The following is a 16,741-nucleotide window of genomic DNA, read 5'->3' on the forward strand; positions in this document are numbered from 1 at the left end:
AATTCAAACACTGGTGATGTGAGGTTCAGAATAGATAATTAGATAATGCTTTTCAGATTATTCTTTTACTTCCTCGGCCATGGCCAGTGAGGACATCTTCAAGTAATGTTGGCCACAGGTTATGTTTCTTCTTTTTATTCTTCAGGTATGGATTGTAAGCACTAGCAGAAAAAAAAATGTCATTGGTCTTTGATCAGGGCCTTCATATGGTCTTTTGAAACTAGATGTTTGTACCCTGTTTTCACTACCAGTTCATCCTAATTGGAAGAGCATCTGTGTTATATTGTGAACTCACTGTTCGTTGTCTCCCAAGAACAGCAGCATAGAACAGAGTGTTACTGCCGTGGCTGTGGGAAACTTACCCAGTAGCTTTGAAAACTTCATTGTGTTTATGTTCCACTGCAAATACTAAGTGAACTTCTATATGCAGTTGGAATTTAGGATGATAGAGACTCTGGACATAATGACATTTATTGTTTTTTGTGTGATTTATCACTATTATTAGTTTTATTTGAGTGTACAATATAATGTTTTTAAAAGAAAATTTATTTTAGAAAGATACTTTGTCAAGGATTAGTAACACTGAAATTTTAATGTATAGATTGTAAAGTGATCTAATAGTATGCTAGTTGATACTAATAAATATTGCTTATAAAAATTATTTTCTTATCTTCAGTTTCTGGAGAATTCGTTATTCTGTCTTACTCCAAAATTATAGTATTAAGTCAATAGTAAGAACAAAATAAAGGAAGAAAAACTGCAAGAGGAAATTATAAATCTTAAACACTAGAGGACACATTACTCACTGGAGGATTTATTTGAAGTTTATAAAACTAGAAAAAGCCCCGTCCATTTAAATGTGTACTTGTTTAATAACTGGTGTTTTGTGACAAAATAATTTACTGTTTTAGAACACTGGTAGTAGTTTTTTCAACTTTTCAAAATCCATATGAATATTTTAAAACCAAAATTTATAGGTCATCAATATTTTGTTTTCGGACAAAGAATCTCAAGTTCTAGTTTGGTTTTATGAGCCAATATCTGGAAGTATATTGATGCATTTTAAACAGAGGTAAGCATTTTGTCTAGTAACTTATATCATCCCTTATGCTGAAGTGGGACATGTCATTGGGTTCTATCTTACTTATTTCAAAATCAGGTAAAACTCATTACAGATAACTTAGTAGGTTTCTTTAGGAGAAGTGTATTCTTTTGAGTTGATGTTTGATTCTTCAGCTTTTTGATAATTCTAAAAGATAATGCTAAGAAAAATACTAGTAGTGCTTGGTGTGATGTACTACGTTGGGTAAGAATGTCAACAGAAGAAGCAATTCAACATGATGGTGGTCACTCTCAGTGGATGAAGCAACATGATTTGCTATCCAAGCAATTAAAATTTGGAAAAAGTAGAATACCTTAGACAAGAGAGAGGCTAGAGATGAGTGTAGTGACTGAATCTATTGATTTTTCTGAAGAGTGAGTAATCATGACTCCAACCTCATGATGTATTTTATGGGGAACTAACTCTTCTGAAAATGTAGGATGAGCATTGATTTCCGAGTGAGGCATTTGATTGTATTGACATGCTCTACCTATGAGATGTTAGAACCTCTTGTGATGCTTGACTCTTGACTCATGGGCTGATATACAGATTCATGACCCTTTAGTTATAGAACATCATTCCAGCTTCTAGAACCTAGTACTGGAAAGACGAAGCCAATGCAAATACTAGTCAAGCCTTTTTATCTTCAAGAAAATGAGCACAGATTTAATGTTGTGATGTTCTATCTTAGGGCATCTCAGAATCAAGTTGGACAGCACTTTACCTTCGTACTGACAGACATTGAAAGTAAGCAGAGATTTGGGTTCTGCAGACTCACGTCAGGAGGCAGAATTTGTTTATGTATTCTTAGGTGAGTAATTATAATCAAAACTTGGCTATAGAATAAATTATCTTGCTTTTCTGCTGTATCATGCTTGGGATTTCAAAATATCAAAACAAATTCTTACATTTTGTTTATTTTTTTTGCTTGTTCAGTCTATATCCAAGAAATTAAGAAATAATCTCCACATACAGGATAAATTGTTTACCAATAACATTAGAAATTTTCTTAAAAGAACTAAATCTTTTAAAGATAAGGTGTTATGGATTTATCACTGAAAAGTAACTATTAATGTGTGAGTCATGATATGTGTAAATAGGATAACATTTAGTAAAGTTAACACATACTCTTTTCTGTCATTGATGCTCGTGTGATTTTTGTGAATGAATTTCTGTTTTAAGGCAAAGGTTGCAAAATTGTAGTTGGGGAAGAAGTTATAGAGTTTTGTTGGGCCACTGGGTATTTTAAAAAGTTTAAAAGATGTTGTTAACCTTATATATTTTTAGAAGTTTTGTATAAAATTTATGTTCCTAATTTATTTTGAGGAATGGGGATATCTGCTAATTGCAGGTCCTACCTATCCCAGTGGAAACAATAAACTGGAAATAAATAGGGTTTTAATTTTGTGATGATCTTGCTAGATTCATAGTCCCCTTCTGCAAGTATTGCGATTTGAGCTGTTGGTAGTTGAAAAAGAAGTATTTAAACTTAGAGTTCCTGTAAGATGTTGTGGTGAACAAAGAATCCAGATGTAGCCTATAAAAAGTAGAATTCTTTACTACTATGATTTATATAGATAATGGCAATTCTAGACTCAATGGAAATGATTGTAGAATAATAACATTCAATTTTCAGATTAGCATATGAAGAAAACCCTGTGTATTAGTAACTTTTCTACTGCTGTGGTTCCACACCATGACCAAGGCAACTTACAGAAGGAAGGAAAGGTTTATTTTGGGCTTATGGTTTTGGGAAGATAAGAGTCCATCATCATCACAGCAGGCAGCAGGCAGCAGGCTTGATGGCAGGAGGAGCTCAAAGCTCACATTCCAGATCATAACCAGGAAACCAGAGAGCCAACTCAGAATGGTGTCACGGTTTTTTAACCATTAAAGCCATTTCTCCAGCAAGGCCACACCTCCTAAAACTAAGCCAGGCACCACCTGGACATCGAGTATTCTAATGCCTGAGCTATGGGGGAGATCTCATTCAAACCAGTGCACCTTGGTATAAAACGTACGGCCTTTCTGTTCATTTGCTAGTGAGCTGAATTTGTCAGTCACAGAGGTATGTGTGGTGTAGTCCATGGAAACAGAAGCAGGAGAACTGCAAACTTGAGGCTAGTCTCTGCTGGATAGGGAGATCTGGGATTTAATAAAAACACTCCAAACAAATGTTGGAGCTGGTTATTTTTTTCTTTATTTGAATCAAAATGGGTAAGTATTTTAGAATGAATGTGCTTTTCTTTGAGGGACCACTTTTTTTATTCTTGTTAATAATTATATTTAAAACTTACACTTTGCCCAAATGAACCTTATGTTTCAAAGTATAGGTTGATTTTTTTTTTTTCCCCAAGCCCTATATGGTCTGGAACTCGTTAAGTAGAATAGGCTGGCTTCAAACTTAGTGATAAGCCTGCTTCTGCCTCCTGAGTGTTGGGATTGAAGACATGCTATGCCACAACTTGTCCATATGGTGAAATTTTTAGCTGGAGAAGATTGTTTAGGTAGCGGGGTGGAGTTGGAGGTTCAGAGTTTTAGAAAGAGAGTCTACTTTTTATCCTACTTTCAAATCTAAAGTTTAAAGGAGGACATATTTTTGTGTACTCTAATAAGGTTGGATTTTTTCCCTTTGAAAAACCAAGACAATATGTACTTTCTAGTTTTTTTCTATGAATTTTTGAAAATTTCATTGAAAAATTAAAATTTACAGAAGAGTTCCAGTAGTCCTGTGACCTTCTGTGTATATGTCCCTCAGATTCATCAATTACATCATCTCTCCCCTCATACTGTCTTTCTCTTAGTTTTCCCTATTATTTTAATGACCCATTTGTGAATAAGTTATAGACATCATTGTTTAGATTTGAATCTGCATCCTTCTAATTGATTTGCTGATACTGTTTATAATAAAAGATTTTGAACTGTTCCCTGTTTTTATCTCAAAATATTTTGAATATATTGAACCCGTTAGTAAGCTGAAATAATTACTGTATACTTACCATAGTTTATATAAGTTTCTTATAGTTTTTAAATTTGGGAAAGCTATCGTTATTTAAAAATGTTTATGTAAAACATGAAATATACTTCTTGTTAAATGATTTATATATATATATATATATATATATATATATATATAAATGTATATGTCTGTAAGCCAGTTGTCATTAATTTATAGAAGTTATTATGTTGACTCAAACTTTTGCATTCAGAAGAATAGGTGAATGTTTTTTTTACTCCTGAGTTAGAAATACTTTTACCTGCAAAAATATGATTATATTATGTGAATATAATAAATTAAAAGTAAAAACACATGTTAATCAGATAGTCTTTTATAGTGAGCATCATTGGTTATTGGATTTTTTATTAAATATTCTTTTATAGTTAGTCTTTTTGATCTTCTGATGGTGATTCTGGTGGAGAAGAACTAGAATGAGTCTTGCTTGGTGAGACATCCTGAGGAAGCTTTTACACGGCACTCCTGTTCCCTTTGGGATTAGGAAAGTACTGCAGGCTTGATGGGGTGTCTCCATCCTTGTCCTTCTAAGTCAGGGCACTTCAGTGTTAGCTATCCCTCCTCCCACCCCTTTTAATTAGTTCTGTTCCATTTGTTCTGTTTCCCTCTATATCCTTGTATCCCCTATCTCTTTGTCCCACCGTTTTTCTAATTCCTATGGCTATTCCAAATGAAGTGTGCGTATCTAGAGGTTTAAATCTACTATCCACATAAGAGAGAAAACATGAGGTATTCATTGTCTTAGTTAGGTTTCCATGACTGCAACGAAATACCATGATCAAAAAGCAAGTTGGGGAGGAAAGGGGGCTTATACTTTTGTATCTATAGTCCATCACTGAAGGAAGTAGGACAGAAACTCAAACAGGGCAGGATCTTGGAGGCAGGAGGCCATGGAGGGGAGCTGCTTACTAGCTTGCTCAGCCTGCTTTTCTTTCTTTCTTTCTTTTTTCTTTCTTTCTTTCTTTCTTTCTTTCTTTCTTTCTTTCTTTCTTTCTTTCTTTCTTTCTTTCTTTCTTTCTTCTCTTCCTTCCTTCCTTCCTTTCTTCCTTCCTTCCTTCCTTCCTTCCTTCCTTCCTTCCTTCCTTCCTTCCTTCCTTCCTATCTTCCTTCCTTTCCTTTCTTTCTCTCCTTCCTTCCTTCTTCCCTTCTTTCTTTCTTCCTTCCTTCTTTCTTTCTTTCCTTATCCAGGACTACTAGCCTAGGGATGGCACCACCCACCATGGGCTGGTGAGGTGGGCAAGAAGTACCCACCCTTGGCTAGAGATCTATTGGTTAATTATAGCTTCCTGGAGAGAGAAATTCAGTTTCCTTAAAGGATATGACTCCTGGTAGGTGGACCACTCTCTCTAAGGCTGACCCTGCCCTCAAGAATATTTAGGGGATGCATACTAGACTGAATGTATTTAAAAAAATTTAAAAAGTGAACACAGCGTTGGGTAGGTATAGGTGTGAGAGTGGATCTGGGAGAGTTGGGGTTGGGGGGAGGGGGTTAATATGATCAAAATACATTATATGAAATTCTCAAAGAATCAATACTATTATTAAAAATAGTTTCATGGGAAGAGCATACCAGTTGGTTATCTGATACCATGTTCAGCCCTGAAAGCACATATATACAAGTAACATTATATAGATTGATCAGTTTGTGTTTATATGTTTAGGAACATAAATATATGTATGTAACAGCAATTAATGAAAAAAGAGGCCATGAATTTATTTTACAAAGATCAAAGAGGTGTATATGGAAGAGTTTGGAAGGAGAAAAGAGAAGGAGGAAATGATGTAATTATATCGTAATCTTAAAAAATTAAAGAAATATTGTAATATTGTAAAAATAGTTTTAGACAGCGTTTTACTGGTCTAAAATTCTAAGATGCCGTCATTATAGAGATGACCAACTATAGAGAACTTTAGGCATTATGTTAGAAACTAGTAGGAATGCATTCAGGTCATCTTTCATCAGGTAACTATATATGGTGTGTTCGCAGGATGGGAAGTTATCTTACTAGTTTATGTGGGAGTGGGCACAGCAAGCGGTTGACTGAGCATGGCAGTGCCACAGAGTTAAGAACGGAAAGGGGGGGCTTTGTTCTTTGCCATTGAAATTTAAGATCAGGATGTGAAATAATGACCTCTGAAGGAAAATGACATACGGGTGGGGTGACTATGACAGTTAGGAATCCAGATATTAGTGCAGTTTTCTGATTTCCATGTAAAATGGTCAATATGAGAAGTGTTTAATGGCTGAAAAATGTGTTATATATTTCTAAAACTTCTTATTACCTTGAAGCAATACTTGCTAGATTTTGTACTTTTTTTGTTTTGTTTATGTTTTTGTTTTTCAAGACAGTGTTTCTCTGTAGCCCTGACTGTCCTGGAACTCATCCTGTAGACCAGATTGGCCTCGTACTCATAGAGATCCACCTGTCTCTGCCTTCTGAGTGCTGGGATTAAAGGAGTGTGTCACCACCTCCAAGCTTAAATTTTGTACTGTACACTTAAAATATACTAGAAAAAGTTTGAGATAATACATACTTTATACACACATATAATATATATCCTATACACATTTAAAGCTTAGATTTAAATAGTAATTTTTGTGGAAAAGAGCTGGGGAAGGAATATAAGAGTATCTATAGAGCTACTCAGAATTTCTCAGATCTTCCTGTTGTAACAGGCTTCCATTTTGGGGAGAGAGGAACTGTTCTTCTGACTATGACTAGAGGCTGAAGAAGCTTTAAGGAATGTTTACAGTCAGATTGGCAAAGCCTTTGATTGGAATTCTTGTATTTACTACAGCTAAGACTTACTGAAGAACTTGACAAAATGCTTTCACCAGCAAGTCACAGAGCATCAAGACAGGTCTACAAAAGAAAACACAAACCATTTTATATTTGTGACACATAGTGTTTGCACTGTGATATTTAAGTTTCAGTCTTATTTCCTCATGGCCAAAAGTATGTTTATATATTTTTGTACAGTTTATCAAGCTAAAGGATTAAGTATTGTCAGTATTTATAATTTAAAAAATACACGTATATTTTTAAAGTAGTTCATAAGAGCTCTGGTGACTGTAACATTCTCCTATACAAGTGTCCAGAAATATGGTCCATGGTTAATCTGACAATCACTTTTATTCTTACTTTCCTGATAAGTTGGTACTATACACATGCTACTAAAACCATGTGTTGCTTTTCTCCTAAATTATATTATCATAATATTTGTCAGTTAATATGTTAATTACCATTTATCTTATTCAAGAAAAATTAAAATTTAGTCCAGTGTAATATTAAAAATGACATTTAATTTGAGGCTTGTGGTGTCGGAGTTCTTTCTGTGAAGTGGCTGACTTGTTCAACAAGATTTCAAAGCTGTCCTCAGAGATCACTAACCTAAGTCTTATTGCTTATGTTTAGAATTGCTTGCATATGCTAGCAAAGATTCAAGAAAAACTCTTCCACCTCTAATTTCATTAACGTAATTTTACAACTATAAAAATGTCGCCAAGGGTTCAAAATGAAGTACTCTAATGAGGAAGGCAGATTTATGGTTAAGGCCTTTGTAGCCCCTTTGCTACCTGTGACTCACATCAAACTTGAAGGCTTCACACTCTTCCTTTGCACAAATCCCTTAGAAGCAGAATGTTTTAATTTGGAACATTTTGTGTCAATTTTCTAATGGACAAACCTCCTGTAGACATGAGAGGTTTTCCTAAGGAAAGGCCGGTTCCTTAGTTTTATTTGATTACTATGTGTTAGGTTCCTGCTGATCACTCAGGCTGGTAGTGGTTGCTTGACTGTTTGACAAAAAGCATTTCCTTTCCTTTATTTAACCTTTGACTTTTGAATGTAAAAATTTTACTAGCGCTGTAGTGGAAGTCCAAGTGTGGGGCGCCTTCTGACGCCACCAGATGAGCTCATGAGTTGTGTATGCGTCTGCCTTTTGCCTCTTGTCTTCATTGGAAATTTGCGACATAATCATACAATTAAACTTCAGCCTCCTGGCTTGTAGAAGAGTTATCTGTTTTATGTTTATATATTTACAAATATATAACAGTCACACAGTTTGCTGATGAGGTTACATTTTTACTTTTAAAACATTCAAATGAGAAAGCAGATTCATTTTCCACATTTGGTTGACTGTTTTAACTTCCTGGCATTCTTGTGGTTGGTTATAAAAAAGAAAAAGCAAAAAAAAAAAAAAAAAAAAAAAAAAGCAAAAAATATATTTTAAGTGCATTTGGAAGTACCAAAACTAGGAGATAATTTAAGTTACTGATGATCATTTTAAGAGTTTATGTGTTAGTTATGACTACTTTGAGCATATATTGCTTAGAAATTACTCAAGAAACTACAAAAAAATAAAGAACTTGCCCAAATTCAAAACCATGAAAGTATTTTTTACCCTTGAAGGCATATATGCTTTATAATATTTATTGATGTGTTATATTAAAGTAAAAAGTTGTAGACAAATTTTGCCACAGAAGTGTGAACTAGAATCTTGTCAGAACACTGGAGTTCTTTCACTCTCTGTGGACTGTCAGAAAAGGAAGTCAGGTAGGATCTGCTGTTGAGCTTTTGCTTCCTATTATGTTTTAGTTTGCTTCAGGGATCAGGCAGGCAGGAGGCCCAGATGAGAAGTAGGTTAGGTGCCTCGTTATAGGAAACCGAGGAAAGTACAGTTGCTGCTCTCTGAACAGCACATGGCACAAAAAAGCACCTCTCGGCCCCAGGCTTTTGTCAGAGGAAAATTGTGTGGCTGGAGTCCAGTTCTTATCACTTCTAGAGGAACAAGAAATTGAGAATTTTCAAATGTATTATCGGAGATTTAGAAACTGACAGTTTATTAGATTGAACACAGGCACAAAACTTCTGGTTTAGAAAACATAGCCCTGAGTTTGCTAGCTGCATTGCAGAGAGCCCGTCTGCAGCCTCTGCTCAGCATGATTTCAGATTTGCAGCAGAAACGCCTTTGCTTTCTCATGCTTCTGGGAGCATGCCTGGCTGTTTACAGACTAATTCCACTTAGATATGAGTGCTATTTTTATTAAAAAGTGTGAATAATTTATTGCAATGAGCAGCTCATCACTGAGAACCCGCACATGTTCGCACTTGGTTCTTTGTGGTTATACTACATGCTGATGTGTTAAGGAGTGATCTTGCAGAAATCTGAGTGTCTTATTTCAAAAATATATTATGCACAGCGAAAACTCATTTGGAGTTGATTTTTGTACAGGGTGGTAAGTGTGGACCTATTTGCAGCCATCTAGTTTGACTAGCTCCATTTGTTGATGATGCTGTCTTTCTTCCAGTGGATATTTCTGACTTCTTTATTTAAAAAAAGTCAGGTGTGCATAGGTGTTTGCATTTATACCTGAGTCTTCAATTCTTTCATCGACTCCATTGATCAGCCTGTCTGTTTTGGTTCCAGTACCATGCTGTTTTTTTATTTTTATTTTTATTTTTTTTATTACTGTAGCACTGCTGTAGAACTTGAAATAGGGGATGGTGATGTCTTTTGCAGTTCTTTTGTTATTTGGGATTGTTTTAGATATACTGGTTTTGTGTGTGTGTGTGTGTGTGTTTCCAAATAAGGCTGAAAATTGTCATTTCAAGATATGCGAAGAATTGTGGTGGAGATTGCATTGAAAGGGTGTTGGATTTTTGTCAAAGGCCTTTTCCGCATCTAATGAGATGATCATGTGGTTTTTGTCTTTTGGTTTGTTTATATAATGGATTAAATTTGTTAATTCACATATGGTGAACCATCCCTGAATTTCTGGGGTGTGGCCCCTTGATGATGAATGGATTATTTTGATGTGTTCTTGGATTTGGTTTGCAAGTATTTTATTGAGTATTTTTGCATTTATGTTCGTAAGTGAAATTTGTTTATTAATTCTTTCTTCGTGGGGCCTTCCTATGTTTTAGGTAACATGGTAACTGTGGCCTTGTAAAGCAAATTGGGCAATGTTCTTTTGTTTACCTTTCATGCAGTAAATTGAGGATTATTAGCATTAATCCTTCTTTGAAACTCTGGTAGAATTCATCACTACTAGCTCTGGACTCTTTTTGACTGGGAGACTTTTAATACTGCTTCTGTTTTAAATGGGGTTATAGGTCATTTGAAATTGCTTATCAGATCTCGATTTAACTTTTGTAGGTATTATATATCACTACAAGAAACTTATCTATTTCTTGTAGATTTTCCTATTTGGTGGAGTATAGGTTTTTAAAGTATGGTCTTATGAGTCTCTGGGTTTCCTCGATGTTCTTTTATGTCTCCTTTTTCATCTATGACTTTGTTAATTTGAATATTCTTTCTCTGCCTTCTAATTAATCTGGCTAAATGCTTGTCAGTCTTACTGATTTTTTTCAAAGAGCGAATTCCGTCTCATTGATTCTATGTAGTTCTGTTGTTGTTGTTTTGTTTGTTTCCATTTTATTAATTTCACCCCTGAGTTTAATTGTTTTTTTCTGTCTATCTTGAGTTTAATTGTTTTTTGCTGTCTACTCCTTCTGGGTATGATTTCTTCTTTTTTGTTTTAAACTTTCAGGTGTGCTGTTAAATTATCATGAGATATCTTCATTTTTTAATGTAGGCACTTGGTGCTATGAGCTTACCTCTTAAAACTGCTTTCATTGTGTCCCAAATGTTTGGGTATGTTGTATCTTCATTTTTACTCAGTTCTAGGATGTCTTTCTTAATTTTTATTTCTTAATTTTTTTTCTTGACCCATTTTTTGTTCAGTAGTGAGTTGTTCATTTTCTATGAATTTCTAAGATTTCTGTTGTATACAGTTTTAATCCGTGGTGGTCAGATAGGATGCAGGATATTATTTCAATTTTCATGTACCTTTTGAGTCTTGCTTTTTGTCCAAGCATACATATTTATGAGAAAGTTCTGTGAGGTACTGAGAAGGTTTATTCTTTTGTGTTTGGGTGAAATGTGCCATAAATATCCTGGGTCCATTTGGTTTATAACGTAAATTAGCTCCATATTTCTCTGTTCAGTTTTTGTCCGCATGTCCTGTTTATTGGTGAGAGTGGGCTATTGAAGTCTCCCACTATCTGTATGTGATGATACATATGTGATTTAAACTATAGCAGTGTTTCTTTTACAAACTTGGGTGCCCTTGCCTTTGGGCATAGATGTTAAGATTTGATACATCATCTTGATGGATTTATCCCTTGATTAGTATGTAGTGTCCTTCCCTATCTTTTCTGGTTAGTTTTGGTTTGAAGTTTGTTTTATCAGATATTAAAATGTCTACACCTGCTTACTTCTTAGGTCCATTTGCTTGGAATATATTTTTACATCCTTTTACTTTGAGATGATATCTGTCCTTAATGTTAAGGTGTGTTTGTTGGAAGTAACAGAAGGATGGACCCTGTTTTTGTATCTATTCTGTTAGTCTGTGTCTTTTTGGGGGTTGACACCATTGATATTGAGAGTCATTGAGGAGCAGTATTTGTTGATTCTGTTGTTTGTTGTGGTGTATATGCCCCCTCTTTTGTTTGTTATTCTGAGATTATTTATTCCTATGTTTTCTTAGTGGTCATTTTCTTCAGGCTGAAGATTTACTTCTAGCTCCTCTGTAGGGCTAGATTTATAGATAGATATTGCTTAAATTTGGTTCTATGTTGGAAGCCTTTCTTTCTCCATCTGTTGTGATTGAACATTTTGCTGACAGTAGTGATCTGATCTGGCCTCTGTGGTCTCTTTAGAGTGTAGAACATCTGTCCAGACCCTTCTTTCTTTTAGAGTCTCGATTGAGAAGTCAGGTATTAGTCTAATAGGTTTTTATATTTTGTTTGGTCCTTTTCCCTTGCACTTTTTTGTTTAAACAGATCTTGCCTTAAGTTTACTTGTGACAAAAGGATAGGGCACTGACCACCTGCAAATAGTGTGTAGGTGTGTCACACCAGTCCATCTGTCTTCACATTGGCAGATAGAAACCTTTTCTATGGGGCCTTCACAAAGGACCTGGATACCTTTGGGAGCCTGAGCTAGAGCTGAGGCTGCTGCCTTGGTTTGAACTTTGGGCTTTGGTTGGCAGAGTTTACGACCCTTGGTCATGTATCTTCGAATCTGTTTCCCGAGCTTGGGGTGAGCGATGAATGCAAGAAGGCTGAGTTTGTGGTTGGGACCCTTTGGTACCTTGGCTTAACCACCTTAGGCTTCACAAGGCCTTGATGGCCTCTGCTTGTGAACTCATTGCCTTTGCATTGTTCGCCTGCATCTTCTTCAGGTCTTGTCTTTGTTTTGTGGGTGTTTTGTTCCTTGGTTTCCTGTTGCCCTGTCTAGTTCTTAAGAGGGTATGGTGGCTGTGTGTTGCCTGATAGGGAATTATTCTAGGGTCTTGCTAGGTGTGGCCACTGGTAGTTCAGAGTAGAATGCATTTCTGGATATTGGGGGTTGACACTTAGGAATGGGAATGCACTAAAAGGTGGTGAGTGCTGAGGGAGACCACAGGAGGGAGGAAAACTCGATATTCCACATGGATCTGTTTAGTCCCCTAGGAATCAGTGTAGAGAGTGAGAAGACGCCACAACAGGTAGTCTGCTACAGAGCTGGGGATGAGACTGGGGGACTGAATTTGGAGGAGAGAAAGTGAAGATCTGAAGCTTGCTGATCTGCTCAGTTGTCCTTCTTGCTTCTCTGGAAGGCTTGGCTGATGCATGCCCTGGTAATGTCTGCTGGAGTTGGAGCCTGAGACTATGGATGAATTGTGAGGGGGGTTGGAGGGGAAGATCTGGGATCTGCTGGAGATGGAGGCAGAGAGGGAAGAGAGGTTACTTCAGGTGGTCTTCTGCAGAGCTGGGGATGAGACTGGGGGATTGGATTTGGAGGAGATGAGGGAGAGGTGAAGATCTGTAATTAGCTCATAGGCTTCCCTGGCCAGCTTGCTATGGGTTTCCCAGGGGTTGCCTGCTGGAGATAGGGGCTGGGATAAAGGGATGAGTGGGGGAAGGGAGGTTGGAAGATAAGATCTGTGTGCTCTATTTCAGACTTGGGGGGCAGTTGCAGAGAAGGATGGGAGGTCCCAGCAGGTAGTCTGCTCCAGTGCTGGGAGTAAGAGGCAGTCAGGGATTAGATTTGGAGGAGGGGAGGGAGTGGTGAAGATCTGTAGTTAGCATACCTGCTTCTCTGTCAGGCGTGACCTGCTGAACGATGATTTCCAACTACCAGTGAGTATAAGAACTATGGTGGGATGACACATGTTTTGAGTTGTTAGTTTAAAAGCTGTAATCTCAAGGATTATCTTTTTTTTTCTTTTTTTTAATAAGGCGTGGTTGAATTGCTGTCTGAAAACTAAGGCTTGAGCTGTTAAGTAATTTAATTAATATTTCTGATTTTCACATCCCTAAATGATTTCAGAGATGTCACCTATCTATCCCGAGTTTTCTAGGCTCTCACACAAAGCATCAACATGCTTACTGTGAACCTGTCCGACCTTTCGTCCCAAGCTCGTCCTTGTCAGACTGGATCCTAAGCTTTTGCACAGCTCTGGTCCTGGACTTCTCTGTTCTTTGTGGTCTCTGTTGTGTTTCCCAAGCCCCTGCATTCTTTTTGGTCTCCCTTATTTCATTGAAGCCAGGAGGAGAGTTTGTGAAGCCTGGAATGGCTGAGCATGGTGTTACCTCACCCTCACACTCCATCCAAGGCCTCCTTTCCTCTGGTTGGAAGGCATTCATCTTCTCACTTGCCTGGTCTTAACTGAGAAGTTTGCTGACTTTTGTAGTCTGTCCTCTTGAGTCTTACCTCTTTGTCTTCTTGGAAATACCAGGTTTTTTCTCTTCCTATTCTTGAATTTCACAGGAAACTGAAGCATGGCTTCCTCATCTCCCATGTCATCATCTGTTCAGTCAGAAGACTCAGGTCTGAAGAGGAGGGGCCATTCTGGTGGTGTTTTAAGAAATGCTCCATTTTCTTTCTTTGGGAGCCGCCATTATTCAGTGGCCTGATACAGGCTGGTGTTGTGGTATTTTCCCTCTTATTAGCTGCCCGTCTGTCTTTTTCTTCTCGTTCCCAGGTGATTTTCTTATGCTGTTCTCTATCTTTCCATGTTTTGAGGTTTTTTTCCCCCTCACCTTTTAGAATTTCTGAGAATTCTTTTTTCCCCCCAAAATTTTATTACCACTGTGGAGGTGGTGGTGGCGGCTCACGGGCTATAGAGTATGTGTGGAGGTCGCATGATAACTTTGTGGGTCAGTTCTCTCCAGCCAACACGGTGTGAGTCCATGGATTGAACTAAGGTTCCCACAGGTTGCCTGGCCTTCCCTCTTTCTTGTTTTCCAATAGTTCCTTTTAGCGCCCCCTTTTCTTCATCTGCTGAGGGGATTAAGGCAATTTAAAGTTCTCTTCTGTAGCATAGTCTGTTTTTGTCATGGTTTTCATTTGCTCACTATAAACATACGTAAGCTGTTTAACAGATATTATTACTGTATATGAATACTGTGTGGGAGTGTGGATGTGTGCACATCATGGTGCACATGTGTGCTCAGAGGGCAGCTTTCTGGGGGTCACTTCTGTTCCTTGTGTATGTGGGTTCCAGGATTTGAACTCACTCCATCATGCTTGCGTGGAAAGTGCTTTATCTAAACACTGAGCTCTCTCACTGGCCCTAGGCTGTCCATTTGCATTGAAAGAAAGTAATAAACTGAATTAGAAAATAAGTGTGGATTAAATAGTGAGACCGCTTGAAAATAAATAAGTAAATAAATAATAAAAGTAAATAATAAGCAAATACATAGAGTAGTTTTACATAGCTAAATAATTTTAAATCATAATTTTGTCATTGAAAATCAATTTATGATATGTATAATTTTTTAGAATAGGCTTTATCTGTAATGATGGTTACATAGTTTCTGAAGAATTAATTATATATACATGGTTCTGTTGCATTATGTATTAACTGGGTAATATTTATAAAGATATTCAAGTATGTGCCAAATACTTGGTAAGTCAATGATAGACCAATGTACAGTGGTGGTCCTGTGACATTGCTTCCATATTAATTTGTGTAAATGCACTTTGGGATGCTCACATGAGGACACATTTCGTGAGGTCTCACTTCTCTCCAGTAAAGTGACCAGTGACTGCAGTTACACATAGTTTTATAGTTAGCTTTTCTGTACCCTCATACAGGGTTGCTTTGACATTTTAAGTCATTTTACAGATGCTGCTGACATAAAGTGGAAGTGAATATAATTAATATTGCTATAATATTAGTAATACATTTTTCTGTAATTGATAAAGAAAACATGGGTGTAGTTCTTTTCTGTTATCCAGGATCAGTGCATTTTAAAGAATATCAGTTTGGTTTTTATCTCTTTGCTTGTTCATTGGTTCTAAACTTCAGGTGTTTTACATACCAATAAATTCTCCTTCCAGTTACTTGCCATGGTTTGAAGTATACTATAAGCTTCTCAACACGCTGGCAGATTACTTGGCGAAGGAACTGGTAAGCTGACTTCTTTCTCTTTTGCTTTATTGTGTTAAAATATACATAGTACAGAAGGAGCAGTTGTCATTTCAAAGATTATAGTCTTATGGTATTTATCACAGTCACATTGCTTTTGACCACCAGTACAGCATACCCGAACAAACCCAGGCTCTATACTCATTAAACAGTAGTTTGCCATTTCCTTTTCTTCCCTCCCCGGTCCCCACCACGATATCTTTATTTGCCTTCTTAACTAAAGGTCCCCACATAGGTGGATCTCGCAATGTTTGTCCTTGCTTAGTTCTCCTAATGTCTTACGTCCAAGGTTCTAGTGCTGTGCCATCTGCCAGAATTCTCTACCTTTTTAAAGCTGGATGATAATCAATGCATGGGTGCACTACAAGTTGTTTATTCACTCATGTGTTAGCAGACATTTAAGCTGTGTCTTCCTTGTATGTATTGTGAGTGAGACATCAACATAGATTATTGTTCAGCTGTCTCTCTCATCAGACCCATTCGTAGTTAGTGATAGAGAGCTTTCCAGGATATATAGAGCTCCTAGTCAAACAGAACAACCTGTTCCGGTAGTTACATTCAGTTTTGTTTTTCATCTATCTGAAGGTGTAAACACTAGATATTGGGATAATTCTGTGTTTCATTATTTGAGGAAAGGTCATATCATACATGCTATTTTCTACTATGGCTACACCATTTTACAGTCCCATTAGTAATGTACAAGGACACTTTTAATTATTTGCTTTCTATGTTTTTTAATTGTTAAATGATCTTTTCTTTGTTTCAGGAAGATGATTTGAATGAAACTCTCCAATCACTCTATAACCACCCAGTACCAAAGGCAAACACGCCTGTCAACTTGAGTGTGGTAAGTACTTTGTAACTTCTTTTTGGAGACAGTTCTTTCTCACTTAAGAACACATGCTTGTTCCAGGAGTCATTTGCGAAGTCACCCTGTTTCCAGAAAAACTTCAGTGACTGTGTTAACCTTGCTTAGTGCTAATGTCAAGACTTGTGACATGGTGTGATTCATGTAACTTGTATTGCATATTGTTATAGCTGTTAAATTGAAGACATAAAAAGCTATTAGGGACTGACAGTAACCAAATCTGTGGGAATATTTTGATTGTAAGGAACATTGGTTTTCCAAATGAAATCCAGACAT

General features: G+C 36.8%; 1 protein-coding gene across 4 annotated transcripts in view; it reads left to right on the forward strand.

Annotated features, from left to right (window-relative positions):
• The window catches only part of Dennd1b (DENN domain containing 1B), a 221,059-nt gene that overhangs the window by 70,861 nt on the left and 133,457 nt on the right, over positions 1-16,741 (forward strand). For 3 of the 4 annotated variants that reach the window (XM_052737092.1, XM_052737095.1, XM_052737093.1), the window contains exons 5-7: positions 1,794-1,913; positions 15,510-15,579; positions 16,364-16,444. In XM_052737092.1, coding sequence (XP_052593052.1) covers positions 1,794-1,913; positions 15,510-15,579; positions 16,364-16,444 — 271 coding nt within the window. The remainder of the gene's footprint in view (positions 1-1,793; positions 1,914-15,509; positions 15,580-16,363; positions 16,445-16,741) is intronic. The other variant, XM_052737096.1, reaches the window with a different exon arrangement.

Source organism: Peromyscus californicus, unplaced genomic scaffold (assembly GCF_007827085.1).
Source record: "Peromyscus californicus insignis strain IS unplaced genomic scaffold, ASM782708v3 Scaffold_14__1_contigs__length_90479793_seg_2, whole genome shotgun sequence".
NCBI classification, from domain to species: Eukaryota; Metazoa; Chordata; class Mammalia; order Rodentia; family Cricetidae; genus Peromyscus; species Peromyscus californicus.